This window comes from Gekko japonicus, unplaced genomic scaffold, assembly GCF_001447785.1.
Source record: "Gekko japonicus isolate JY-2015 unplaced genomic scaffold, Gekko_japonicus_V1.1 scaffold1136, whole genome shotgun sequence".
NCBI classification, from domain to species: domain Eukaryota; kingdom Metazoa; phylum Chordata; class Lepidosauria; order Squamata; family Gekkonidae; genus Gekko; species Gekko japonicus.
The window spans coordinates 403,756-430,964 of NW_015174306.1; the positions used below are offsets into that span (position 1 = coordinate 403,756).

General features: G+C 41.5%; 1 protein-coding gene across 1 annotated transcript in view; it reads left to right on the plus strand.

Moving 5' to 3' along the window:
* The window catches only part of KITLG (KIT ligand), a 125,401-nt gene that overhangs the window by 64,061 nt on the left and 34,131 nt on the right, over positions 1-27,209 (plus strand). The window contains exon 3 of the mRNA XM_015424126.1: positions 26,716-26,778. Within this exon, the coding sequence (XP_015279612.1) occupies positions 26,716-26,778 (63 nt within the window). The remainder of the gene's footprint in view (positions 1-26,715; positions 26,779-27,209) is intronic.

A 27,209-nucleotide genomic window follows, 5' to 3' on the forward strand; every position in this document is an offset into this window, starting at 1 on the left:
GTAGCAGCATACTGCCCATTGCTTTCTGCCTTAGTTACATCTTCAGTTCAAAGTCTCAAGGCTGCGAGGAACAGATGACTTTTACTAGTCTGACAAAAGGGACATGGTTTTATTTTCATAGGAAGTTGGGAGGAAAAAAGATCTCTCCAGTACAGCTACTTTCTATTCACCATGCTAACTTCCTTGGTTACTTTGGTAATCAGTGCAAGGCCTGTAGTGGATCCCCCTATTTTCTTAGTCACAGATATGTTAGCTTTTATGTCAATTCACAGAGATAGTTAGGGTAGCTTGGCTGGTTGCACTTGTGGTGGTGGTGGAAGCTTCACCCTCTGGTTCTAAGAGCTCTTTTAGGCCCTGGGGTGGTCTTGGAAGATCAAGAGCTTACCACAGCAGCTCAGCTATCCATCTGTTGGTGGCTCACAGTGTGATCTCATGCTGCAGCATCCAGGCCCTTTAACTCCCAACTCACTTTACAGCTAATCAGGCAGCAGTCATGGGAGGTATTATTTTGTCATATAAGAACATAAGAGATGCCAATGTTGGATCAGGCCAAAGGCCTATCCAGTCCAACACTCTGTATCACACAGTGGCCAGAAATGCCAGTGCCATCAGGAGGTCCACCAGTGGGCCCATATGTGGTATGCTGGAGGGAGGAGCTCCCACAAAGATCCTGGGGTGGTTGCCTAGAAGTTAGCCTACATATCACCTCAAGAGGCCTGTCTCCTGGGAGGGGAGTGGCAGGTGTGGGACATGCACATAGGGTTGCCAACTCTGGGTTGGGAAATTCCCTGGAGATTTGGGAATGGAGTCTGAAGAGGGCAGAGTTTGGGGAGGGGCCTCAGCGGGGTGTAATGACGTACAGTCTACCCTCTAAAGCAGCCATTTATTCCAAGGAAACTAACTTTTGTAGTCTGGATAGCAGCTGAAATTCTCTGAGATCTCTAGGTCCCATCTGGAGGTTAATATATCCATGGAGGCTGCTTTTAAATGTGGGAGGGAGCATGCATGTGATGAACGGCCACATCTTAGTTCCTGAGGTGAAAGAAGGAACATTGGGCAGAGAGGAAGAGGATCAGGATATCAGCCTAACCCCACCCTCTCTCTTCCTAGGCTAGTGGACCTGGATGGAGTGTGACTCTAGGTGGCAGGAGGGCAGGGTGGATGCCCCCCATAGTAATTTTTAATATAATTGCCAACTTAAAAAAAAACAATCCTCTTATAAAAATTGTTTTATAAAATTAGCTTTAGTAAGTTATTTTTATGGAGAATATTGTATAAAACACACATATATAAAGTTAACCATGGAAAAATTATAAAAACTAAGATTTAGTGATTCTGTATTGGAACACCAGAACATTTACACTGGTACAGGCCTTTTCTGTGTGAAGTGGGGATATGAAATTTAGGTTTACGTATTAGAAATACTATGTCCCAACAACATGAATCACAGCATCTGAATCACAAACTCTAATCTGGTTTGAGGCAAATGCTGTTTTTCAAGGAAGGGCGCTAGCCATGGGTTGTCATTTAAACTGCTTACCTTGAAAGCTCAAGTCTTTTATTAACTGTCTCACTGCTTACCTTGAAAGCTCAAGTCTTTTATTAACTGTCTCACATAAGAGGAAAGAGTATGCAAGCCCCAAGATTTCCTGGATTTGGGTCATATAATGACATGCTGTAGCTTGTCCTGTATTTATGTTTGGTCCACGTCTTTCTGTAAATTCCAGTTATCTGTTACAGTGGGGAGGGGGGAGCCCGAGAGCATATCCAGTGTTCTGTCTTCCATGCATGAAAGGCCGTTGTTGCAGAAATAAGAATCTGTCTATATCCCAGACTTCCTCCAAGCATTTCAGGACAATACTGAGAGGTATATTAGGTTGAAAGAGAATAACTGGCCCAAGGTCACCCAATGAGCTTCATGGCCAAATAGGGCTTTGAACACAGGCCTCCCAAGCCCCCATCTAACACTCCAGTTGCTATACTGCACTGGCTGCTGTGTGGAAGGCAGAGCAGAGCTTGAGAAGAATTTCAGCATGCAGAGGGTAACAGTGATACAGTACAGGTAATGGGCTCACAAAGATTTGAAAAATATATGATCAGGAAAACCTCTTCAGATTCACAAGAATTTTTGAGAAGCTATCCTACCAGAATGGTTATTTTCTGGGGTAAATACATATCTGCATAATAGGCTATCATACCTTTTACACATAGGGATCTACATCTAGACTTTGATTTGCATTTAGATGGTAGTTGAATAACACTAATCTGAAGCTTCTGAAAAGGTCACATTTTAATATTAAAGATACTGCCCTATATTTCAAATAGTGAGACACTCATCTTGCAAAATTAGGTTGCATCCAAAGATACCTTTGCACAAGCAGAGGACACTTCTGCTCATACAAAGAGATGTCTGTGGTTACTGTGGATGATCCCTCTACACTGCATCCCATACTGTTCTGACAGTCCTATGACCCTCAGAAACAGGTTTTCATTTGGGGAAGGAAGTGGCTGAAAATGGGAAGAGACAAAAAATTCTGTCCTGAGAGTAGAACTTCTGCTTGCAGCTCCTAAAATCATTGTTGGTTGCATTCAAATGACCTAATCAAGGTTATAGGCTATCTACACCTCCTCTGGTTAACTACAGTTGATGAAATTGTTCTGCCAGGGGATTTGTTCCAAGCTGTGAATGTCTCAGAAACAAAACTGGGCACATTCTACCTCTTATATTTGGGACCCAGGAAACAAGCCAACCATCAGACCAACCAGGCCTATGGGAGGAATTCCAAAGGCTGGAGTCCCCCCCCCCCAGCCCCCTACTAGGACTCCTTTGCTTCTTCTCACCTCTGAGAAAGAAGCTAACTATTTAAAACAGGGTGGCATAGAGAAGTGAGCTTTTCTCTTCCCTTCTGGATCCGTAACAGGAAATCCCCAAGCACGTTGTACCAAGTAGGATGCCTGCCACTGCTTTCTTGTTCTGGATGAACCCTCCATGCAGTTTCACCCATCACTAGCATGGGCTTATGGCCAGAAGAATTTTCATTTCTGAACCATGTCATAGAGGAAACATTGGCACGGAACTGTGGAGCAGTTTTCAGCTCACAAAAGTAGGATATAGATATATTTATTTTTATTAAAATGTAGCTCTTGTAGCTCAAGGTGGCTTACAAGATGAGCCTGGTCCTCTTGAAATCTCCTGAAGCTTCTTCATGTGCACAGAGTACTCTGAGCGACTGTGTTTATCCTGTTTGTACACTAATGTTCTCTTGAATATCTGTTCACAATTTCTGTGAGAATTGGGATGCTTCATTTAAGATTAAGAAATGTTGTATGTATGATATCCTGCTGGAAATTTTGTTCAAACCATTCCTGTTAAATCTAGGCAAACCAAAAAGGTTTAGCTAAGTACATAATACATGTGTTTGTCATTTAGTATATATAATTACTTGTAAGAATCACTAGAGTCTTTTAAAATGTGTTTCAAGAGCAAAACATTCAACATTAATTTCCAAAATAAACAAAGGAGATGAGATATTAAGCCCTAATCCTTTCCTACAGCAATTGGACTACTGAGCATATAAATATTTGTCAGATAATTCAGTAATAGTAGTCCATGTTCGTCTTGTTTTTATAAATCATGTTAGCAGGAACCAGTTGGCATGCACACGACCACAAAAATACTCCCCAAACTAGTGCAAAACTGAGATTCCAGCTGTAAAGTTGAGATTACAGTGACACATCAAAATGTTTAGAGCAGGCCTATGCATCATAAGGCCCATGGGATGATTTTGTATCCCCTCCCTGATTATTTGTACCCCACTCAGATAATTTATTTGTAGTTTTCCTATGTCTCTGTAAAAGCTAATTTTTATTGATTTTTTTTACACACACATACACTTACTCATATGTGTGTGTGTGTGTGTGTTCATGTGAACCTTGAAGGCTTGCCCAACTCTACCAAAAAAGTGAGTGGGGATAAAAGAATTCCTGCATCCCTATATCTGTATTCTTTTTTATCTCACCAAATTCAATGGTGGTATTGTGGTTTTAGTTCCAGTTTTTCCATCCTTTTCCAGTCTAACATCTATCCTGCATGGGTCTGCCAGTGTGCAACTTCCTCAGAATATGTTTTGTGTGGAAACCTTATGTGCTGTTGTGGCTCAATCCTTTGAGGAAAAGTAAGGGATGGGGGCTGCTTGAGATGCATAAAAATGGGAGGTCATCATACAATGGATTGAAGGGGAATACCAAGTTAATATGATAACAAAAGTACATTTCTGAGTACCATGTAGCAATATAACTATCTTTATTTATGTATTTATAATCAAATTTATACCCTGCCCTCCCCGCAAAGCAGGCTCAGGGTGGCTTCCAACACAATACAACAATACAAAATATAAGCATAAATAGTACAGAATTAAAAACACAACAATTAAAACAATCCATTGCAAATGTTACAAAGTACTGACTTCCGGTGGATGGATCGCCGATGGCGGTCGCTCTCCTCGATGTCCAAGGAGGCGACTAGCACACCCTTGGCTTGGAGGGGTGCCACCTCAAGTGGCACCCCCACGGAGCCCTTGTGAAGGGTTCCAGGCCAGGGGGCTCTTGAGGGTTAGCCTCTTCGATGGTCCAGCTGATGGGTGGCCTTAGGGTACAAGCCAATCTAACTGGGACAAGGGCAGGAGATCGAGCAGAATAGCGTATGAAGAGGGCGGGGTCAAGATATGACCAACAATGAACGTGAGTTCGAAATAAATGGATTATTTTACTAAAACGGAGTATCCCCCATGGGAAAAGCGGTGCGTAAGGAGGGACGCCTCCTAAACACATGAATGGACTAATGTAGCGAAGGGAGAAGGGGGAAAATAAACAGCGAGTTTTTTCTGAGAGACTTACTTGAGTACCGATAGTGAAATGACGAGTCTTTCGAGTCCTGGCATAGCTGTTTGGAAGTGTAAACAAAGTGGAATATGGCAGCTTCCCGAGGAAAGTTAAAACCAAAACCACGCAGTCAGAGGCCAAGACCGGAAGAGGGAGCAGACGTCATGAAATTGCTAGCGGATATGCTGAAGCCGGTAATGGAGCAACTCGGTGGTATTAACCAGCAATTGGCCACACTAAACCAAAACTTCGCTCTTCAGCAGCACCAGCTGGCGGAAACAGAGAAGAAAGTGGAGCATGCAACTGTGAAAATTACAGAGATGGATATCGCAAATAAGAAGATGAAGAAAAGCATGATGGATGTGGAAACAGCACCAAACCTTCAGGAAACTCGTTTGTTACAGGTTCAAATGGAAAAAGCTAACATGACTCTCAGATTTCAGGGGGTGCCTGAAATTGAAAAAGATTTAAAGAAGACTCTGGGAGAGATTATCGCTCCAGTAACAGGTATATCAGCGGATGAAATAGTAAAAGACATGGAGGCTGCCTATCAGGCATACTCTAATTATATCAGAAAAAATAACCTGCCTGGAGAGATTGTGGTGAGATTTGCAAGAAGACAGACCAGAGATGTGGTATTAAAGGCAACTTCAGCAAATCCACTGAAAATTGGGAATGCAATCATAAAGACTTTAAAGGATATTCCATTTGAAATCCGTCAAAAGAGGAAAGGCTACAAGGAATTGATCTCATTTCTTCAAACTAATGGAATTCAGTACAGGTGGGCGATTCCTGAAGGTGTAATTTTTAAAGTCAATGATTAAAGAGAGAAGATTGACTCCATCTTTAAAGCTAAGGAATTTTTGAGACGTCAGCTTGGGCTGGAAGAAGAATTTAAAGATGAATATTCCAAGTCAAGTGACTCTGCTACTTCAGGAACGGACGAGGACTCTGTGGGGGAAGCGGGTGCGGGAGCAACGAAAACTGTGTATGACTTTAGGGATAGAAAAACGAAGTAAGGGCAGAAGGACTCTGTAAATTGCTCTTTGAAGTAAAGAAGATGCTCAAGAAGTACTCTCACAAAGATTAATTGACTAATATAGAAGATGTGTTAAACAAGAACTTCACAAGTATATTGTATCACTAACACTTGTCTTATTAACATTTAGATTAACATGGAAAGGATCTCCTACTCTTGGGTTTTTAGTTAGTGTGGGTATCTTTCCTTTATCCTTAGATGTAGTCCCCCTTCCTTTATTTTTCATTGTAGTTAATAGTCTTATGAAAAATAATAAAAATACCCTCTCAGGGATTTAAAAAACAACAACAACAAATGTTACAAAGTACTGGCGGCAGATAAAATTAACAAATGAAATGTTTTCAAATAAAGTGCTTCGATGTTATTCCACATAAGTGTTTGAATGTTATGTTGCTCATTCTTAAGGCAGCTGCTGATGTCAGCATTACAGGCCGTGCACTAAGACGGCTTGCCCAGGCTAGTTTGATCTCATCAGATCTCAGAAGATAAGCAGGATTAGCATCTCATTAGTACTTGGGCAGGAGACTGCCAAGGAAGTCCAAAGTTGCTACACAGAGGGTGCGTTCAGATGGACAGCTAATCCCACCATTATGTCGGCTCAAATTTGATCCCGATCTTTTAAATCCATCCTCACATGACCAGACATCCCCTGGGGAAATCGCCTTACCGCACGATGCTTCTGCTGTGGATTGTCTATACTGCATCCACTGAATGAGGCATGTGCGCTGTGGCTTTTTTTAAAAAACAAAAGTTTGCACATGCGCATAGGCATGATATTCTGTCCTTGGTTATCTGCGCATGTGCAGAATCAAGATTTTAAAAAATGGTCTGATGCCAGACCATCCCGAATGGGCGCCATTTTTAATTGCGTGCTGGAACGATCAGAGTGGCCCGTTGGAACCAAAAACGCCAGATTTAAAGTGTTGTGTCCGCTGACCGCCACCAGGGACCAGCGAATATCCCAGAGCTTGACTCTGGGATAATAGGGACTAGGCTCCTAGTCCCTTCACTGGGGAACCAATGGGAACCGTGGCGGGAGATTCAAACCCACCAACGGGGCCCAGGGGTGTGTCCCCAAGAGTGTATATAGTTTGCCTGCCAGACGTTAGTGGCCAGTTCGTGTTTTGTTCCAATAAAGCGTGCTATGCACTATGCCAGTCTTTGTCCTTCGTCCATGCGGCTAACCCACTGCACAATATAAAGTAATATCTTTTTAGTATGATTCCAAAGCACGGCAAAACGGGATGCTCATGGAAAACGGACGTTTCCCAGATGTTGATGTCTGGACATTACATTTAAATCCATGAGGCACCCGTGCCTCGCGTGGATCTAAAGAGCTGTCTGAACACACCCAGAGGCTGGCAGTGGCAAACCACCTCTGACTGTCTCTTGCCTTGAAAACCCTGTGGGATTGCCATAAATCAGCTGCCAATTGAAGGTACTTTCCATCACCAAAAATGGTCCTTTGAATGAGTTGAGTTGTTTATCCTGGTTTTAGTATATTTGCTGAATTTTGTCTTATGGTGGAAATGTTTCCTATTACTTTCCTCTACATGACCAATAGCAGAGACCTACTGAGATTGGGGGGAAAAGCATGGGGGGAAAGGTTAGCTCTCTTTGTGCCACTTCCAATGTGGTGGCCATTTGCTGTTTAAAAATCTATGGTAGGTCCATTCATTGTATGCAGAAGGCCTCACTCAAGTTTAATTTTAAAATGAATATTTATGCAGCCTGTCTAAGTGCATCCAGTTCAGGTGGGTTCATAAAGTTGTTTCTCTGAGGCCTCAGAGAGATACCACACTGCTGATCTTAACAGACCAGTAGCATCACTCTTAGAAACATGATTCCACACTGTAAGGGCGATTTCTCACTAGAGCTGCCTTGCAGCGCAGCCGCAGTTTGCCTCGACACAAACATGTAAATTTCACACCCGAGGCTGTGGGGCTGCATTTGACCCGCGGCTTCGCCCGATTTCCTCTGCAGTTTCGTGATCCTCAAAAACCAGGATCACAAAACTGCGGAGGAAATCGGGCGAAGCTGCGAGTCAAAATGCAGCCCCGCAGCTTTGGGTGTGAAATTGACATGTTTGTGTCGAGGCAAACGGGGGCTGCGCTGTGAGGCAGCTCTAGTGAGAAATTGCCCTAAGTTACTTCCTTGTCAGCTCAGCCTTCTAATAGTACTGCTACTACCCGTGCCAGTTCAGGAGGAGTGAGGTAGGGAAGTGAAATCACACGTATACAAAGGCTTTAGGAAAATTGTTGTGGATGATACCTTGTCTTGCACAACATGACATCCAACAAACTAAATACAACTCATGAGTATTATATTGTGACTTACCAGAGACTTGACTACATTTTCCATCCCCCCTCAATGTAGGTTGTAAAACAGGGTTTATGAAATGCTTGATGGGAGGAAGCTGATTTCTGTTGAGGGGAGGAGGGGTCACAAAAGTTGTACTGGTCTAAATTCTATTACTACAGGAGGAATAGTGCATCATCACCAAATGGAATTAAAAAGTTTATACAGAGATCTGCTGAACTTTTCATTAATTCAGAGACTCAGTTGTCTGCCTAAAGTGCTTCTACCAAAATGTCTGACAGTGATTGGAACAAAGTAGTACTTAATTCCATGATGCGTGAAGAAAATGTATGATGTTCAATTATTAAGATGTCGTCGACCTTGGCTTTCTAGCTTTAAAGTCTACCAAGTGCCATATCAAGTGTTTAGTACTCAGCTGCTTGGCCCAAGGCTGTCCAGGTGCTTTCCAACATCAGAGGCAGGCTGAGGAGGCATGACACTTTCTGCCTCCAAAACTCCACTTTGACTTCAAAGCAAATCAGCCAATGGCATCAAGAGAGACAGGGCTGGCAGGCATTCAGAGGTCAAGGACAATATTGCTAGGATAAAGCAGTCAGATGGCAAAGAAAGGAGTGCAGGCCTATTCGAGACAGTTCCAGGTTTTTTAAACATCAATAAAATTCTTAATGTAAGCTCCATCTGGGAATGGTTAAATCTGGAGACTGGGGCCATGAACAGATGAGACAGCTCTTGTCTGCACTGTACAACTGGGCCAGCCCAGCATCTTGATCAAGACAGAATTTTCCCAGGGAGAGACTGCCAAGGGGAGGGAAGAAGAGAAAGCTGAGGGGGAGGGGCAGATAAAGGTAGGTTGACTGGTAGGTGGGGAAGGAAGCAGGAAAAGGGGAGATGTTATGGGGGCTGCCAGGAAAGGGAAAGAAGAATGCTCCCCACTAAATTTTGCAAGCCCCCCCCCACTTCTGTACGTTATAAATTTACCATTTAGATAATGGGTACTTCTTCAATCTGCTCCTGTGAAATGGACTGCATTATAAACTAAGGAAGCTTTTTTGTATAAGAGCATATTTAATTTTTTTTCATACTAATTGTCAGGCTGAAGCTGTCTACAGCTGAGCTGTTATCCCCAGCTTTTTATTTAGAAGTTGTTAAAAATGCTTTCAGGCCTTGAATTTGTAGCCTTGGACACTTATGTTTTATAACTGTGGGTGAGAAGTGCTTGACAGGCTTTGATGTCAGTAAAGTAGATTGTATACATAATGCATGTCAATTCTTGTAGTGCTTGTTGATCTGGAACAAATTTCATCTTGTGGTGACCTTTCTTAAAGGAATATACACTTGCTGACAAAGCGAAGTATCATCCTAGCATACCGAGTCTGGAAAACTGCACCTGAAACTGTAGTCTTTGCTTTTGGTATGGCATGTGGCTAATATTGTATCCCTGTGCACAGCAAAAGGAAACTAGCTGCTGGAATGGGATGGTGAGACATGCACGGAAGGAAAACAGTGGAAGAACATGTAAAATTGAGTAAAACAGGCTTGAGAAAATATCTTTCAAGTAGGAAACCAACACTGTGAATTGCATATGCTTTTCTTCCTTTTTTTTTTTTTTTTTTTGCTGTGATTTCAAAGATCATTACACCCTGTATCTGCACAGTCCACATGGTAAAAATCCTGGAATAATGTTGGATTTTCACTTAAATCCAAAATCAGACTATGGATACATCCATGATTAATGTGTCTCAGCAGGGGTCATTTCATAGGAAAAGAGGTGCAGGAGCGCATTAGCATAACTCATTTGCATATGCCACACACCCTGACATCACCGGAAGTGTGTCAGAAGGCAACACCCACTGCTCAGGCTCCACTTGACTGTTTTGGATTGCTAGCTATTGGGGGGGGGATGTGCAGATCTGTCCTCGCAGAGGAGGGAGAGCTTGTGCCTGAATAAAACTCGATCCTAAAGGTGCCACTGGACTGTTTTGGACCGGGGGGGGGGCAGGGGGGCTCTGCAGTTTACCTGGCTGCTTCTTGCTCTGACTGAGGGCTGCTGGGAGCAGGGGGTGGGGCTTGTTGCATGTGCCCGCCCCCTGGGCTCTTTACTGCCGGAGCTCCGCTCCTGTGCGCTCCTGCAGGAAATGACCCCTGTGCCTCAGTATTAAAACTGAGTAAAAACGCGAGAGAACGTGAAATGACCCTTCACACTTCATTGAATGCTTTCCCTCCTATGCTGCCTACTTTCAACTGGGTTTCAAATCTGACACCAGCCTTGGGAATATACTCTCTGGACAGTTCTTCCCATCCACCTTCCCTTGTCAGCCTTGGCCCTGGGTTAGCATTACATCTTGTGAAAGAAAAGCTCCTTTCTAATACATTTTGATCCAGGGCCATCAGTATTCAACTCTGACTACAAGGTTGCCATAATGATAATCCAGCAGCATCCTTCTTTTGAAAATGTTCCCTGCTCTATGACACTATAGACAATAATGGAATTGCAAGTAATTTACTTTTTATTTTATTTGAATATTGTTTTTTAGATCTTTATATGACAAACATAAATGGACTCACCTTACCTAGTGGTGCATAACGCTAAAAGAACTAGACCTTCTGGCTGCCAGACAATCTTAGGATCCCCTGTCTATACTACACACACTGCCTTATGATAATTAATTAATTAACCCTTTATTTTAATACCCATCCCTCTACCAGGCTTTTCAGTCTTTTATGGAACCTAAATTAGAGAACCCATTATTCACGTAAGTTGAATTCTAATTCCAGGAGTTGAATTCTAAGTCTAGGAAGTACTGATGATAGGAGTTTTGTTAGCACTGCTTGATCTTCCATTAGCATCTTAAATTAGCTCATTTTTCCTGGGAGTTGATAGAGCCAGCATTCCAAATGCTAAACTACTGTTCCCATACCATCCCTTTTTAAAAAGAGGCTTTTGAAAATTCCAGCCTTGGAAAAATGCCTGCCCTCATGGTGTCTGACAAAGATGTGACTATTTAAATGCTATCTTTTTAAAGATTTAGAACCAGCTCACCATAATATATAAGCGTGACACTTGATAGAGTAGTTCCCCACAATTAAAATGTAAGCTAGATACACTGTTCTGTGAACAGATTGAGTTCATGAAAGTGATTTTTATAGTGTCCCCTTTTCCCAGTGGCCCCATGATGTCAGGTAGCCTTGTCATGGATCTGGAATGTGGAGGGGGCTTCCTCTTCCTCGTTCCCAGCTCTACCTTGTCCAGCTACTGTATGCTATCTCAGGCTTGACCTTGTAGTCTCTAACTGCAATTACGAGGCTGGGAAGGCAACGGCTTTTGCTAGCTTGCTCGCTTTGCCACACGCGGCAACTGTAACCATTGGCTTCTGCTCACTGGGGGGGACGTTTGATTTCACTATAAGTCAGAGACCCTTATACTGTAGGTTATTCCTGACACAAACTGTATACGTGATCATTAGTACTGGATCCATCAATAAACACTTATCTTCTTCTGAAGCCTTGTGTGTGGTGTGACCTGACTAACGACCCTGACAAAGGCCATGCACCCCCTGAAATATCTCTGCTGAAGTTCAAGGGACTCTTTAGAACAGTGTGTTACCACCTTGTGGCTAGGGGTAGTATAACAAAAAGGCGACCTCGAGGACTTCTGGTTTATGGTGACACAATAGCGGACGTTTATCCTGGACCTCCGGGGGAAGCGATCCACATGCCAGCGGTTTGGAGGGGGGGCGACTGGTCGCCCCCCCCAGAGCCTTTGTGAAAGGCTCCTAGCCATGGGGCTTTGAAGGGTAGCCTCTTTGCCAGCGCGTTGCTGGAGAATTGAGGCGCTCTTCCCCCCCAATGGTCCTGCCACTGCTGCATCTGCAATGGAACCAGAGCCACTGACCAGGACAAGCGTTGCTGATCGGGCATATAAAACATACCTTGAGTGAGGTCTTCGGACCATCAATGAACTGTGAGTCAAGTTAAACCGAAATGAGGGAACTTTTTTTTTAAAAAGCCCCCCTGGGAACACCAAGACGAGTGAGTGGGGGAGGAGCCCCTCCCTTACACATAAAGAGTTAAAAAACTATTTGCCAAGGGGGAGCAGAAATAAAAGCGTTGAAATCTGTTTTGAGAAATCAATGAGAGCGCTTGTAAGCGTTTGGGCGAATTTCAGAGACTTTAGCAAGTTTTAGAAAAGTAAACAATCCAGAAACATGGCGGGCAAAAAAACGGAGAAAGACAGACTAGCAAAAGTGAAACCACTGGGGAGCATGAGCCCGCGCCCGGAAGATACCACTGAGTTTTCTAAACTGCTAGCGGACTCTTTGCGCCCTCTACTGGGCCAGATGACGAACATCAACCAACAACTGACAGCTTTAAACCAGAACTTTGCAGCTCAGCAGCTCCAACTGACTGAGACTACCAGAAAAAAGGAGCAAACAGCTGAGAAAGTGAAGGAAATGGATGCCAACTCCAAAAAGGTAAAGAAAAAAGGTCCAAATGTTAGAAAAGAAGCAAGCTTCAGATGAATATCAACTTTTGCAGCTACAAATGGAAAAAGCTAACCTAGACCTCCGGTTCCAAGGGGTCCCTGAAGAAAAAGGACAGAATCTAAAACAACTGCTGAGTGATGTGCTAGCCCCAGTTACAGATTTAAAAGCGGGATACCTTTTAAGTGAAATGGATGTGGTCTATAGAAACTATTCCGTTTATAGAAAAATAATCTGTCTGGGGAGATAACAGTTAGATTCTCGAATAGACATGCGAGGGATCAAATCCTAAAAGCAACTACAGGAACACCCTTACAAACTGGAGGCAATGTTATCAGTATCTGAAAAGATATTCCATTTGAAATAAGGAAGAAGAGGAAGAAGTATAAAGACTTGATCTTATTTTTACAAACAAACAGCATTCCTTACAGATGGTATACCCCTGAAGGTCAGGATAAAAAGAAAATATTGACTCTGTTTCTAAAGCGTGTGAGTTCCTGAGACTGCAACTGGGAGAGTCCAGTGATGACAGCAAGGAAGAAGAAGACACCAAACCCAGTGACGAAATGGATTCTGCTACTTCCGATGAGGACTCTGTCTCCGAAAAGGGGGCCGTAGCCCCCAAATGAGAATATCAATTAAGGATTAGAAAAGATAAAACAAAATGAAGGCTGAAGAACTCTGAATGGTGCCTTAAAGCTTTTTTTATTGTTAAAGATGCTCTTATGATTTTCTTTAAAAAGTTAAAATAATGTTTTTAAAGATAAATAATATAGCTTGATCGACTAAGTTCAATATAATCACAGCATTTTAGACTAACACTGATATAAGCTGGTGTAATGATCTCCTATACTTGAGTTTTTATTTTGGTTTTCTTTCCTTTCTCCCATAGATGTAGTTTCCCCCTCCTTTTTTCTGTAGTAGTTTATAGAAAAATGCAATAAAAAATCCTCTCCGGGCACTTAAAAAAAAAAAAAAGGCGACCTCAGCATCAATCACCCTCCTTTGCTTTTTTGGGTTTTCTTATTATTTATTATTATTATTATTATTATTATTATTATTATTATTATTATTTTAAGAAAACAGTGCGAATACAGAAAAGGGAAAGAAAAAAGGGGGTTATACAATATAATTGTGTTTGCTGAAGACAATCATGTAGTACAAAATGTATAAGACAGAAAATATTTTTTCTTATATCCCCATCATAATTTTAAGGTATTATCTATAAAATACAATAGTCCTTATTTCTGTTGAGAAACAATTGTATTCAACATCTAAGTTTAAGCTTCAAACTTCATAACTAATCTATTTTGAGTATAACATTAGTTACATCATTACTGCATATTCAATATAACATATTTTCACCACTTCTACATATTCATTAGAATATTAAATAGATAAGTAATATATCAAGGTGCAAAAAAGTCTATTATCTCATATCAAGAACCTTTTTATATTCAAGATATTACATTTGGAACAGATTTTAATTCTACTTTTGTTTCATTGCCATACATTCGTATATTATATTTTCTCACTTTAAGTTTGCCTCCTGCTAGCACAATACACATCTTTTCAAATTTCATAATGGACCTGTTTCTCAGTTAGGTTGTTAATTTTGCCATTACTGCATATTCAGCAAGTTTATTCTTCTTCTTCTAAGCATGGACAGACATCTAGTTTCCATTTTGCTGTACAAATAGATCTAACTACTGTCACCATGTGTTTGAATATCTCTTTTTTTGGTAATTAGTTAGGCAGAACCCCTAATAGCATGTTCTTGGCTTCTATTGAGAATTTAAACTTTAATATGTTCTGCATTTTTCAATGTATTTCTTTCTAACATCTTTTTGATTTTTTACAAGTCCATCAAATATGAAGGTTCCATCTACGTCTTGACATTTTCAGCATTTTCCTTTTTAGTTTTTATCTGCCTTTGAGAATGTTCTGTTAGTGGTATATTGATGTTTGTGTCTTAATGATGAAAAGATAAGCTACCTTTCTCATTTATACTGTATTCATTCAGAATATTCATTATTTGCTACATTTAGCTTTTAAATAATTTTTATTTATTTATTTTTGTATTTATAATGGCCATAGACTCTAGTCGAGTTATTTAAATAGTATAAATTTTGATTGTTGTGCATTTGATATATGCATCAAAAAGTATATGAACATATATGGAAAGTGTGTATAATATTTGTAAAAAGAGAAGAGCAAAAAGTAAAATGGCAATAGAAACACATCAAAGAAAAAAAGAAAAAAGGAGTAAAGATGAAACAGATGAGGACCAGAGAACTGAGGACATGGTGGAAAAATTATTGCGAACATTGGTGCACCAAATGCAACATTTTGAAGAAATAACTCAAAAGATCATTCAAGATTCAGAGAAAAGAACCCAGAAGAACATTCAGTAAGTATGTCAAGATATTTCAGCTGGACTATCAGAAATTAATTTAAACTTACAAGAACAAACACAAGAAATTATAAAAATCAAAGAGAAGCAAAAAGATAATGATACACAATTAGAAAGGCAGAATCTTTGGATTGAGAAGGCAGAAGAACTGAAATCCTGGAAAAACAGACCTGCGTTTTAAAGGGATTCTAGAGGACTGGGGGGCGGCAAATTTGGAAGAAAGCTTTTGTGATTTACTTCAGAATTATTTGAAGGTAGAAGAAGACTTTCCTGGACATTGACCAGATTTTTTTTTAGTGAATTCAAGATTTGCATTCAAGAATAAGCTACCTCGAGATCTACTAGTTTGATTCACCAACAAGAAAACACAAGACACAATACTAAAGGAACCAAAGGGAACCACCACTTAAGTTTGTAGAAAAAGAAGTACAGATCTTTCAGGATTTACCAACAAATGTGTTAAAGAAAAGGAAATACTTCAGTTTTTGGAGACAGATTTTACAAAAGAAATAAATAAAATATTGTTGGAAAATACAATTTGCAAAGAGGAAGAAAAGTAATCACAACAGAGGAACAAGCTAAGCAATTGGCAGAACTGCAAGTGGAGGACTTACATAGAGGAACAGAAGCAAACCTCCAAGTCACTCAAAGCAATTTGCTAGCAGCTCAAAGCAAAGTTCACAGACCAAAAACTCTGAAGAAGAAACAAGCCCAGAAAAGGACTAGTTGGACATGGCAACAACATCAAGGCAAAATGGATAAGTTAAAAATAGCATCAATAAATATCAATGAGCTGAATTCTCCTTCAAAACACATGAATATCTTCAACCAACTGAAAAAACAAAATGCTGATATATTATGCCTACAAGAAACTCATATAAAGAAGAAATACAAATGTATTTTAAACAATAAAAAGTAGGCAAAGCATATCTTGGTTCAGCACAAAACCAAAAAATGTGGAGTAGCTATTTACATAAATAACCCACAAGATACCTAATATTAAAAATGAGACTCCTGGAAGGCAAAATATGCACAATAGCAACAATGTATGCACTAATGAGGCTAAAGTTACATTTTTGGGGATTTTCCCCCAAACTATGCTAGATTTCCAAGATGAGGAAATAATGATTCTTGAAAATATGACTGGAGTACTGAACCCAAAAAAAGACACATCAAGGAATATTAAAGGTGGGAAATTACATAAAAATGTATTTCAATACATGGAAATGCTGGAATTAGAAAGCTCCTGGAGGACCAAACATCCAAAGGGTAGAGACTTTACCTTCTTTTCAGACAGACATCAAACATATTCAAGAACAGACATGGGCTGGATATCAGAAAGTCTGACAATGAATTTAGAAAAGATATTTGCAGACCACAATCCCATAGAAGTAGTCTTGCAATGGAATAGAGAATCAAGAAGATGGAGATTAAATCCAAGAATATATAGTAAATAAGTATAAGAAAGATTTGGAAGAGTTTTGTAAACTAAACAACACAGAAGGAAGGTCTTTAGCCACAATTTGGGAAGCAAGTAAAGCTTTTAACAGGACTTCTACTAGCAGCAGCTGCTAAAAAAATGAGTAGAACAAATGAAGATAATAACAGAAAAAATCCAGAGATTGGAACAAGAACATAAAAACAATCATAATAAAAACACTAGCAGATATTAAACAATGAGACATGTTATATGTAGAAGAGGTGCAGGGAAAAAATGTCTAAAACAAAGAGGTTTTGAACATGTGGACAAACCTGGCAGATATCTGGTGTATTGTCTCAGGAAGGAAAGAGAAAAAAAGAGTAATAACAGGTGTAAAGAAAGGAGAGAGAAACACAGGAACAATTTATCAGTGTTCTCTCAGGTTTATATAAAAAGAAGTTTGTTTCAGAGGAAAGAATAAGAGAATACTTAAAGGACATGGCCCTGAGAAGGTCATCTGGGATGGTGTATCTTTGGATAATGGTGTTGAGAAAGTTAGAATGAGTAGGATCTTTAACAAAGTGGAGGTTGTCTGATTGATGGCTTATAGAGTTGGCTCTCGGAGGTGTGTTTTCCCCCCCCCCAATATTTTAAGACAGCCAGATGTGCCTGAGCCTTGAGAGAGGGGAGTCCCAGTTCAGCTCTCATCGGAGATGAGGGAGTGCCTCTGGGCAAGGCTAAGATTTGCCTTATGAATTAGTTTTGGATTACCTCTAAGTTAGCCACGATATCCTCCTTCCAGCCCCAAACTTCCATATAAGAGGTGAGGGATGACCTTGCTAATAAATAATGTCAGTGCCGGATCAATCAGATGCCCACCCTTTGTGTAGAAAAAATGTAGGATTGATCCTACCATTCTTAATGCAGAAGATTTTACTGATGCAAGGTGATTTTTCCAATTCAGAGTCTTCTTAAAGGTTACTCCTAGGTATTTAAATACTTTGCATTGTTTGATAGGGTTGCCAAGAATAGTTCATCAAGAGATTTTAGGTTTTCTCCTAAAGACCATAACTTTGGTCTTTGCGTAATTTATTTTAAGTGCTTCCTCACGACAGTATTTCCCTAAGTGATGTAGAAGTCTTCTCAGACCAATTTTAGTTAGGGATATTAAAGCCATATCATCTGCATAAAGAAGAATTGAGATTTTTTTGGGTTGACCCAGTGCTGGAGGGAAAAATTGCGGACTGAGAGAATCTCTGTTATGTTGTTGATATACAAATTAAATAACGATGGAGTCAGCACACAACCTTGTTTCACACTTTTGCTAACAGGAATTCTACTGGTTAAAGAGCCAGAAGTTCCCACTCTAATTTGGGCAAAAGTATCTCTATGTAGCTCTCGAATGAGCAGTAATAACCGCCTCTCAACGTTCATTTTAGCTAACTTTGACCAAATGTGGTCCCTATTTATCAGAAGTCATTTGGGGGGGGGGAACGCAGTTCCCCCGGTTGAGGTGCAGGGGGGCGGGGCACATGATGAAGCCCCGCCCCCTGCTTCCAACCGCCCCGCTTCCACCCCTCATTCAGCCAGGAGGAGGCAGGAGAAGAGGGAGGGTAAGTTGCTTCCTCCCTGCCTCTCCCCACCCCTGCCTGCCTGGGGCCAGGGAGGGCCTTGGCGGGGCTTCCTCGCACTCCCGCTGGCCTTGCAGGTCCACCGCCGGGCCCCTGATGTCAGGGGGTGTAGCATATGCTAATGAGTTATGCTAATGAGTTCCCCTAGCTCTTTTTCTACGAAATGACCCCTGCTATTTATAGAATCAAATGCGGCAGCCAGATCAACAAATGCTACATAAAGAGCCTTTGTTGGTCTATTTAAACCAGAACACACCAGTTGGTAAAGGGTTTGGCAGTGACAGATTATTCCAAGGCCCTTCTGAAAACCTGCTTGAACCGGATGGAGAATTTGTTCCTCAACCATCCAGTCTTCCAGTTTTAACGCAAATATTTACTGTATAGTTTTGCTGCAATATCTAGTAAGCTTACTGGTCTATAATTCTGTGGATCCGCGATGTCCCCTTTTTTATGAATGGGCACCACTATGCTCAGTTTCCAACCAGAAGGATTCACTCCAGACCCATTAATCTGTGTGAAAACTCTAGCCAGCATGGGGGCCCACCACTCAGGGAAAGCTGAGTGCTAACATATCTTCCCCTGGGGATTTTCCTGTAGACAGTGTGACAATTACACATCTGATTTCAAGTTCTGAGACTGGTGGCCGTTCCGGTAGACCTGTAAAGTCTAAGGGTGCAACCTGATGGATTTTCTTTTGGCCCTCAGACTGAGGACAATTAGTCCCAAATACATTACTGAAGTAAGTAAACCAGACGTGGCCTGGAATATATGCATCGATCTGGCAATATGGACTGCTTTTTTATTTGCAACCAATTCCCAAAAATGGGAATTGTTTTTTTCAGAAACAGCTCTAATTCTCTTCAGAGAAATTTCACATGCTCTAACTTCTTCTGCTTAATTAAGGATTTATACTGTGACCCTACGTTGACTGCACCCCGCCCAATTACACCTGGTATGTCTCATAACTCGAAGCAGATCTTTTTTTAGTGCTTTACATTTGAGATCAAACCAGGCATTATGGGCATGAAGTATCGGTTTCAGAGGCCTATTATTTATTAGCAGAGAGCAGTTGAACATTAATCTCCTCAAAGATTTTAATGGCATCCGAATCATGATGTAGAAGAGAAGATCTCAAATTGCTCAGTTCTGGACTTGATAAGGTGTGAGCTAAAGTGCCCTGTAATTTTTCTGACCACTTAAGTCTCCTGGAATTGGATGTTACGACCTCTTCAAAGTCTGAACATGATTTCATTATCACATTTGTATGTACTATAAGGGACAAAGACAGAGGGCAGTGGTCACTTTGGGTGGGTCTAAAACCTCAAATTTAAAAACAGAGCTCAGTAGAGCTGGCAAGATTGCTATGTAGTTGATTGTACTGGTTCCTGAAGATGCCACATAAGTAAAGGTCCCACTGGTTTGGTCAAAGGTGGTACCATGCAAAATGTGCAGATCTTCTTTGTGGTCTCTGTGCATCACACCTCTGGGATATAGTGCACCTGTGCCGACCCTGATCGGTACTTGTCAAAAGCTAAAGGGATTTTCGTGCCCATTCCCCCGTCATGCACCGGGTTCCACTGTGCATGACCAGGGGAGGGACACAACAATCCTGCCAGTTCTCTTCTAACCACCATGCTGGTAGGATCTTTTCCGCTCCGGTCAGTATTTTCCTTTTACCAACTTTCCTTTGGCCTATGGCCAAGAGGTGGGGTTTCTTCAAACAGTGCCACCAGTGTGGCAGTAAGATCGCCCTTCTGGACAGACACTCTCTTTGCCTGTTGTGTCTTGGGGAAGCGCACCGGGTTGACTCTTGTGCACACTGCATGAAATTTTCCAACCAAACCCGGAAGAACAGAGCGGCGAGACTTCATGTTGCGCTTATGGTGCTCGCTCTTTCCCCTGTGGCGTCTTCTCAGGACACATCAGGTCACGCCTTGATGTTGACTCCTGCCTCGGGATCAACTGCAGTGCTCGTGGTGCCGATGCACTGCGATACCAACAGGCCGGCACTGAAACGTTCGGTCCCGATGCCTCAGTCCAATGCCCAGACTCCCTCCAAAAAATGCAGCGAGGGCAAGGACAAATGGCCAGTCAAGCCTAAGAAACACCCCCAGTGCAAGCGCCACTGACCCCGTGGAGTCCATCGTTGCCAGGGCTTTGTATGACTCCTGTGGCTATGAGCAGCACAAAGGTGTCCTGCAGTCGCCTTTGCTGCATCCTATCCAGCTCACTGACTCTGAGCATGATATGGATTTGACTCAGCTTTCCCGGTCTTCCAGTGGTGAGAGCCTTCACTCAGACTGTGGAACTGGCACTTTCATGCATCCTTCACACCAATCGGCTGACCAAGATCAACCATCAGTACCGATGCATGCGCCAGTGCCTCCATGGGATCACAGGCAATGGCAGTACCTGTATGAAGCATATCTGTTTGCGGGTGCCATGCCTTGGCTTCCTCCATATGCGGCAGAGTGGGATTGTCAATCAACCTCTTCCCGACTCTTGCTTTCGGTCCTCTTGTTCTTTGCTCTGAGACTGATAGCAGCAGTCAGAAGGAACTGGCGGGATTTTGTGCCCCTCCCCTGGTCATGCGCAGTGGAATCCAGTGCGTGATGGGGGAATGGGCGCGAAAATCCCTTTTGCTTTTGACGAGTACTGATCAGGGTTGGCGCAGGCACACTATATCCCAGAGGTGTGAATACACAGATGACCACTCGAAGATAATCAGTTACAGGTAAGCAACCTGTTTGTTTGTCACTGAGAGCAGTTGCAAGAATTTTTGACCAAACTTATTTACTATCTGATCCCTCGAGGAGCACCCCAAATAGTGGGCATGCATGGCAATCTGCACATTTAAGCCATCTCTTGCCTCCAAATTATCTGATCCTGTCCTGAAGAAGTATTAATAATACTGTTACAAAAAGTTATGAATGAGATAAAACGGGGAAAGATAATATCCCTGACGTGGCAAGAGATGTATATAACGCTAAAACATAAAGTGGGCAGTGATGTATCGCTACCACAATCTTATGAACCTGTTTCTCTGCTGAGTGTACGCTACATATTTTATGCCACAGTAATGGCAGAAAGAGTAAGAAAATGTGTACCAAATTTAATAGTCTCTGATAAAACAAGTTTTGTACCAAAGAGGTACATGAAAGATAATATACAATTCATAATAGATGCAATCAAATATTTGAATAAGAAGAGAAAGAAAGCAGGGTTTCTATTTCTAGATGCAGAGAAAGCATTTGGCAATATAACATGACCTTTCTTACTGAATGTTTTACAAAATATGGCCTGTGGTCCTGCATTCTGGAACTGGATGCATGGAATATACTCGAACCAACAAGCAAAGATTTTAATTAATGGGAAACTAACAGAAGCAATTTCAGTTGAAAAAGGAACACATCATATTATTCATAGTAGCAATAGAGATTTTTGCTATAAAGATGAGACAAAACAACAGAATTAAGGGAACAAAAGTGAACAATGTATAGTTCAAAATGAAAAGTTATGCAGGTGACATGGTTCTAACAGTCTTAGATCCCCAGAAATAGATGCAATATGTAATTGAACATATTGAAGGATTTGGATTGCCAAAATTGCTTCACAGCTGGACAGCTCCATCATGTATGACTGATTGATCGATTTACAACATTTATATCCTACTTTTCTGCTCTCACAAGGGCCAACAAGGCTGCTAACAGTTTAAAAGATACATGATAAAATTAAATTTTAAAACCATTAAAATCAATTCCTCACAAACATAATTAAAACAAAACAATATGTTCAAAGACATAATGACAGCGATTAAAAACATTGGCCAGGAGGGAGGTATCACTGAAGGGATGCCAGATGAAACAAAAAAAGTCTTCACTAGCTGGCAGATGACAACAAAAGGGGGCAGACGAATCTCCCCGGGGAGGGAGTCCCAGAGCTTTAGTGCCATGACTGAGAAGCCAATGGTGAGTGGCACCTTTTGAACTGGGTGGTTGCTGGTACTGATTTGTGCCCAGCCAGGGACAAAAAAGGGAGTAGCTGTTACTGTTCTGTCATGGTTTAATAATTCCCCTATTGCAATTTTGTTGTTGTTTTTAAGAACATAAGAGAGTTTTTCAGTTGCACAGTTTAATCCGACTCTTTGTGACCCCATGGACCACATCATGCCAGGCCCTCCTATATTCTGTCATCCTCCGGAGTTTGCTAAACTTCAAGTTCGTTGCATCGATAACACTGTCTAACCATCTCATCTGTTGCCATCTCCTTCTTCTGTTACCTTCAGTCTTTCCCAGGATCAGGGTCTTCTCATTTGATGGCCAAAGTATATGAGCTTCAGCTTCAGTATCTGGCCTTCCAGGGAACAGTCAGGGTTGATTTCCTTTAGAGTTGACTGATTTGGTCTCCTTGCAGTCCAAGGGACTCTCAAGAGTCTTCATCAGCACCATAATTTGAAAGCATCTCTTCGTCGGCGCTTTGCCTTCCTTATGGTCCAATTCTTGGAGCCATACATTACTATTAGGAATACCATTGCTTTTGACCATACAGACTGTTGTTGGCAAGGTGATGTCTCTACTTTTTATTATGCTTTCTAGGTTTGCCATATCTTTCCTCCCAAGAAGCAGGCATCTTGGATCCCAGGAACGTGAATTCTGTCACTGCTTCCATGACTTCCCCTTCTGTTTGCCAAGGAGTGATGGGGCCAGTTGCCATGATCTTAGTTTTTTTGATGTTGAGTTTCAAGCCAACTTTTGCACCCTTAGCAAGAGGCTCTTTAGATCCTCTTCACTTTCCGCCATTACAGTGGTATTGTCTGCATATCTGAGGTTGTTGATGTTTTTCCTGGCAATCTTAATTCTGGCTTCTGGTTCACTTAGACCGGCATTTCACATGATGTACTCTGCATGTAAATTAAGTAAGCAACCTTGTTGTACTTCTTTTCCTATGCTAAACGAATCAGTTGTTCCATATCCGGTTCTGTCGCTTCTTGACCATTATACAGGTTTCTCAGGAAACATGTGAGGTGGTCTGGTACTCCCATCTTTTTAAGGACTTGCCACAGTTTGTTGTGATCCACACAATCAAAGGTTTTAGCATAATCAGTGAAGCAGAAATAGATGTTTTTCTGGTACTCCCTTGCTTTCTCCATAATCTAGTGAATGCTAGCAATTTGATCTCTAGTACCTCTACCTCTTTGAAACCCAGCTTGTACTTCTGGCAGTTCTCTATCCACGTAGTGCTGAAGCCTAGCTTGTAGGATCTTGAGCATGACCTTGCTAGCGTATGAAATGAGTGCAGTTATGCGATAGTTTGAACATTCCTTGGCATTGCCCTTCTTTGGGATTGGAATGTAAACTGACCTTTTCAGCCCTGTGGCCACTGTTGCATTTTCCAAATTTACTGGCATATTGAGTGCAGCACTTTAACAGCATAATCTTTTATGACTTTGAATAGCTCAGCTGGGATACCATCACCTCTGCTAGCTTTGTTGTGAGTAATGCTTTCTAAAGCTCATTTGACTTCACACTTCAGGATGTCTGGCTCGAGGTCACTGATCACACCGTCGTGGTTGTTGAGGACATAGAGGTCCTTCTTGTATAGTTCTTCTGTGTATTCATGCTACCTTTTCCTAATCTCTTCTGCTTCTGTTAGGTCTCTACCATTTTTGTCCTTTATCATGGCCAGCTTTGCATGTAACGTTCCCTTGATTTATCCAGTTTTCTCTAAGAGATCTCTAGTCCTTCCTATTCTATTGTTTTCCTCTATTACTTTGCATTGTTCATTCAGCAAGGTCTCCTTATGTCTTCTTGCTGTTCTCTGGAAGTCTGCATTTAGTTGGGTAAATCTTTCCTTTTCACCTTTGCCTTTTACTTTCCTTCTTTCCTCTGCTATTTGTAAAGCCTCATCAGACAGCCACTTTGCTTTCTTGCATTTCTTTTTCATTGGGCTGGTGCTGATTGCTGCCTCCTGTACAATGTTACGAACCTCCATCCATAGTTCTTAGAATGTAAGAACATAAGAGAAGCCAATGTTGGATCAGGTCAATGGCCCATCAACACTCTGTCACACAGTGGCCAAAAATACCAGGTGCCATCAGGAGGTCCACCAGTTGGGCCAGGACACTAGAAGCCCTCCCACAGTTGCCCCCCCCCAAGCACCAAGAATACAGTGCATCACTTGCCCCAGCCTGAGAGTTCCTATCTATACCTTGTAGCTAATAGCCACTGATAGATCTCTGCTGGCACTGTCTATCAAATCTAGTCCCTTAAACCTATTCTTCACCTCGACTGTATTGATCTAGGTCAAACCTGAATGGTCTAGTGGTTTTCCAAACTTTCTTCAGTTTTAGCCTGAATTTTACAATGAGTAGCTCATTATCTGAGCCACAGTCAGCTCCAGGTCTTGTTTTTACTGTCTGTATAGAGTTTTTCCATCTTTGACTGCAAATGATATAATCAATCTGATTTTGGTGTTGCCCATCTGGTGATGTCCATGTGTAGAGTCACCTCAGGTTGTTGGAAGAGGTGTTTGCTATGACCAACATGTTCTCTTGACAAAACTCTGTTAGCCTTTGCCCTGCTTCATTTTGTTCTCCAAGGCCAAACTTGTCCATTATTCGGGTTACCTTTTGACTTCCTAGTTTAGCATTCCAGTCCCCTATGATAATAAGGACATCTTTTTTGGTGTTATTTCTAGGAGGTGTTGTAGGTCTTCAAGAAACTGGTCTATTTCAGCCTTCTCTGGCATCAGTGGTTGGGGCATAGACTTGGATTACTGTGATGTTTAATGGTTTGCCTTGAATTCGGACCGAGATCATTCTGTTTTTTTGAAGTTGTATCCCATTACTGCCTTTCTCCCTCTCTTGTTGACTATAAAGGCCACACCATTTTTTCTATGGGATTCTGGGCCACAGTAGTAGATATAATGGTTTTCTGGATTCAATTCACCCATTCCCATCCACTTTAGTTCATTGATTCCCAAGATGTCGATGTTCAGTCTTGCCATCTCATTTTTTACCACATCCAACTTACCTTGATTCATAGATCTTACATTCCAGGTTCCTGTGCAGTATTGTTCTTTGCAACATTGGACTTTCCTTTCACCATCAGACACATCCACAACTGACCTTTCGGCTTTGGCCCAACTGCTTCACTCTTTCTCGGGTTACTTGTACTTGCCCTCTGCTCTTCCCCTGTAGTATATTGGACACCTTCCGACCTGAGGGGCTCATCTTCCAGCATCATATCTTTTAGCCTTTTCTTACTGTCCATGGGGTTTTCTTGGCAAAGATACTGGAGTGGGTTGCCATTTCCTTCTCCAGTGGATCGCGTTTTGTCTGAGTTCTCTGCTGTGGCCTGTCCATCCTGGGTGGCCCTCCACAGCATAGCCCGCAGCCTCATCAAACCACTCAAGCCCTCTTGCCATGTCAATGCAGTGATCCATGAGAGAATTATTGCAAATAGCTAACTCTTAATATTTAGTTTCCTGTGTAGTAATTCCTTCCAGTACCTCAGAGTTCACCCCGTATCCCCTGCTTCTGCAACAGGCAGCAAGCTGACAAGAGGGCCAGTTTTGTCCAGATGTTGGGTGGGATTTGCAAAGCAGACCCACCTTCCTTGTGTGATTCCTTTGATGTACAGACAACCCTTTTAAGTGTATTTCACACCCCTGGGGTATCGTATTGCTGCCTCTACCTGCCTTTTTTCTCTCCTCAAATGCCAGTTTGGCACAGGAGAAATTGGTAGTGCAGAAAAGCAGTCTGACTGTGGGTAGGAAAACTAATCAACATATGAACGCACATGAACATATGAAGCTGCCTTAATCAGACCATTGGTCTATGAAAGTCAGTGTTGTCTACTCAGACTGGCAGCAGCTGTCCAGTGGCTCAGGCTGAAGTCTTTCACATCACCTACTGCCTGGTCCTTTTAACTGGAGATGCTGGAGATTGAATCTGGGACCTTCTGCATGCCAAGCAGATGCCCCAACACTGAGCCACAGCCTGTTCCTACAGTGTTAATTCAGTGCAGTGTTAATTCCTTAAATAGTCAAAAGCTTTAAGCTCTACTAAAAGATCAACAAACCTCTATTATAGTAATGAAGGCTACAAAGTTAGGTTAACGTCTGTAAGAAAATAGCAGTAAAAGTTATAGTTGCCAACCTCTGCGTGGTAGCTGGAGATCTCCTGGGATTACAACTGAACTCAAGGTTACAGACATCAGTTCACCTGGAGAAAATGGCCACTTTGGAAGATGGACTCTAGGGAATTATACCTCATTGAAATCATGCCCCTCCCCAAGCCTGCCCTCCACTGCCCAAATCTCCATGTATTTTCCAACCCAGTGCTGGCAACTGTAGTAAAAAGTAGAGGTAGCTTCCTAACACAATATTAGAACAGTTTTACCTGTCCCTCCCTGGACAGAGCAGATTGGTGTATGCCTTGCTTTAGTGAGCTTAAGTGAACATGTACATAAATTTAAGTTTTGTATCAAAATCACTAAATAGAATTTCAGTCTTTTATTGTCTCTTTGTAGGTTGACAATCTTCCAAATGATTATAGGATAACCCTTAAATATGTCGAGAAGATGGACAGTCTGGTATGTATAGCCACTTGGTTATTTTCTATAATATAATTGATGGAAATATAAATGAGTTCTTGCTTTCTGATCTTATGTCATGTGAATTGTGTAGTTTTAAGCTCATGCTAATCAAAGGCCATTCAAGAACTCTTATCTCAAAAGACATAAATCAACCCAAGTTGAGCTCCATGATTTCTGTGGGAGAGTTAGAAAATTAAAATTAAAGTCATGTTAGGTTGTGTCCTAGATCCTTTCTTTAAACAATTATAAAATGCAGTATATTTTCATCAGTGATCAAGAACAAGGAATAATATAGATGTTTGGCTGTATCAATGGTTTGTATTTTAGATCATATTATACGATGACTCTGGCAGGAGTAGGAAGCATCATGTGTATAATTATCATTTCCTCCAAGGAAAGATACATAAGATATTGCCAGAAATGAAGAG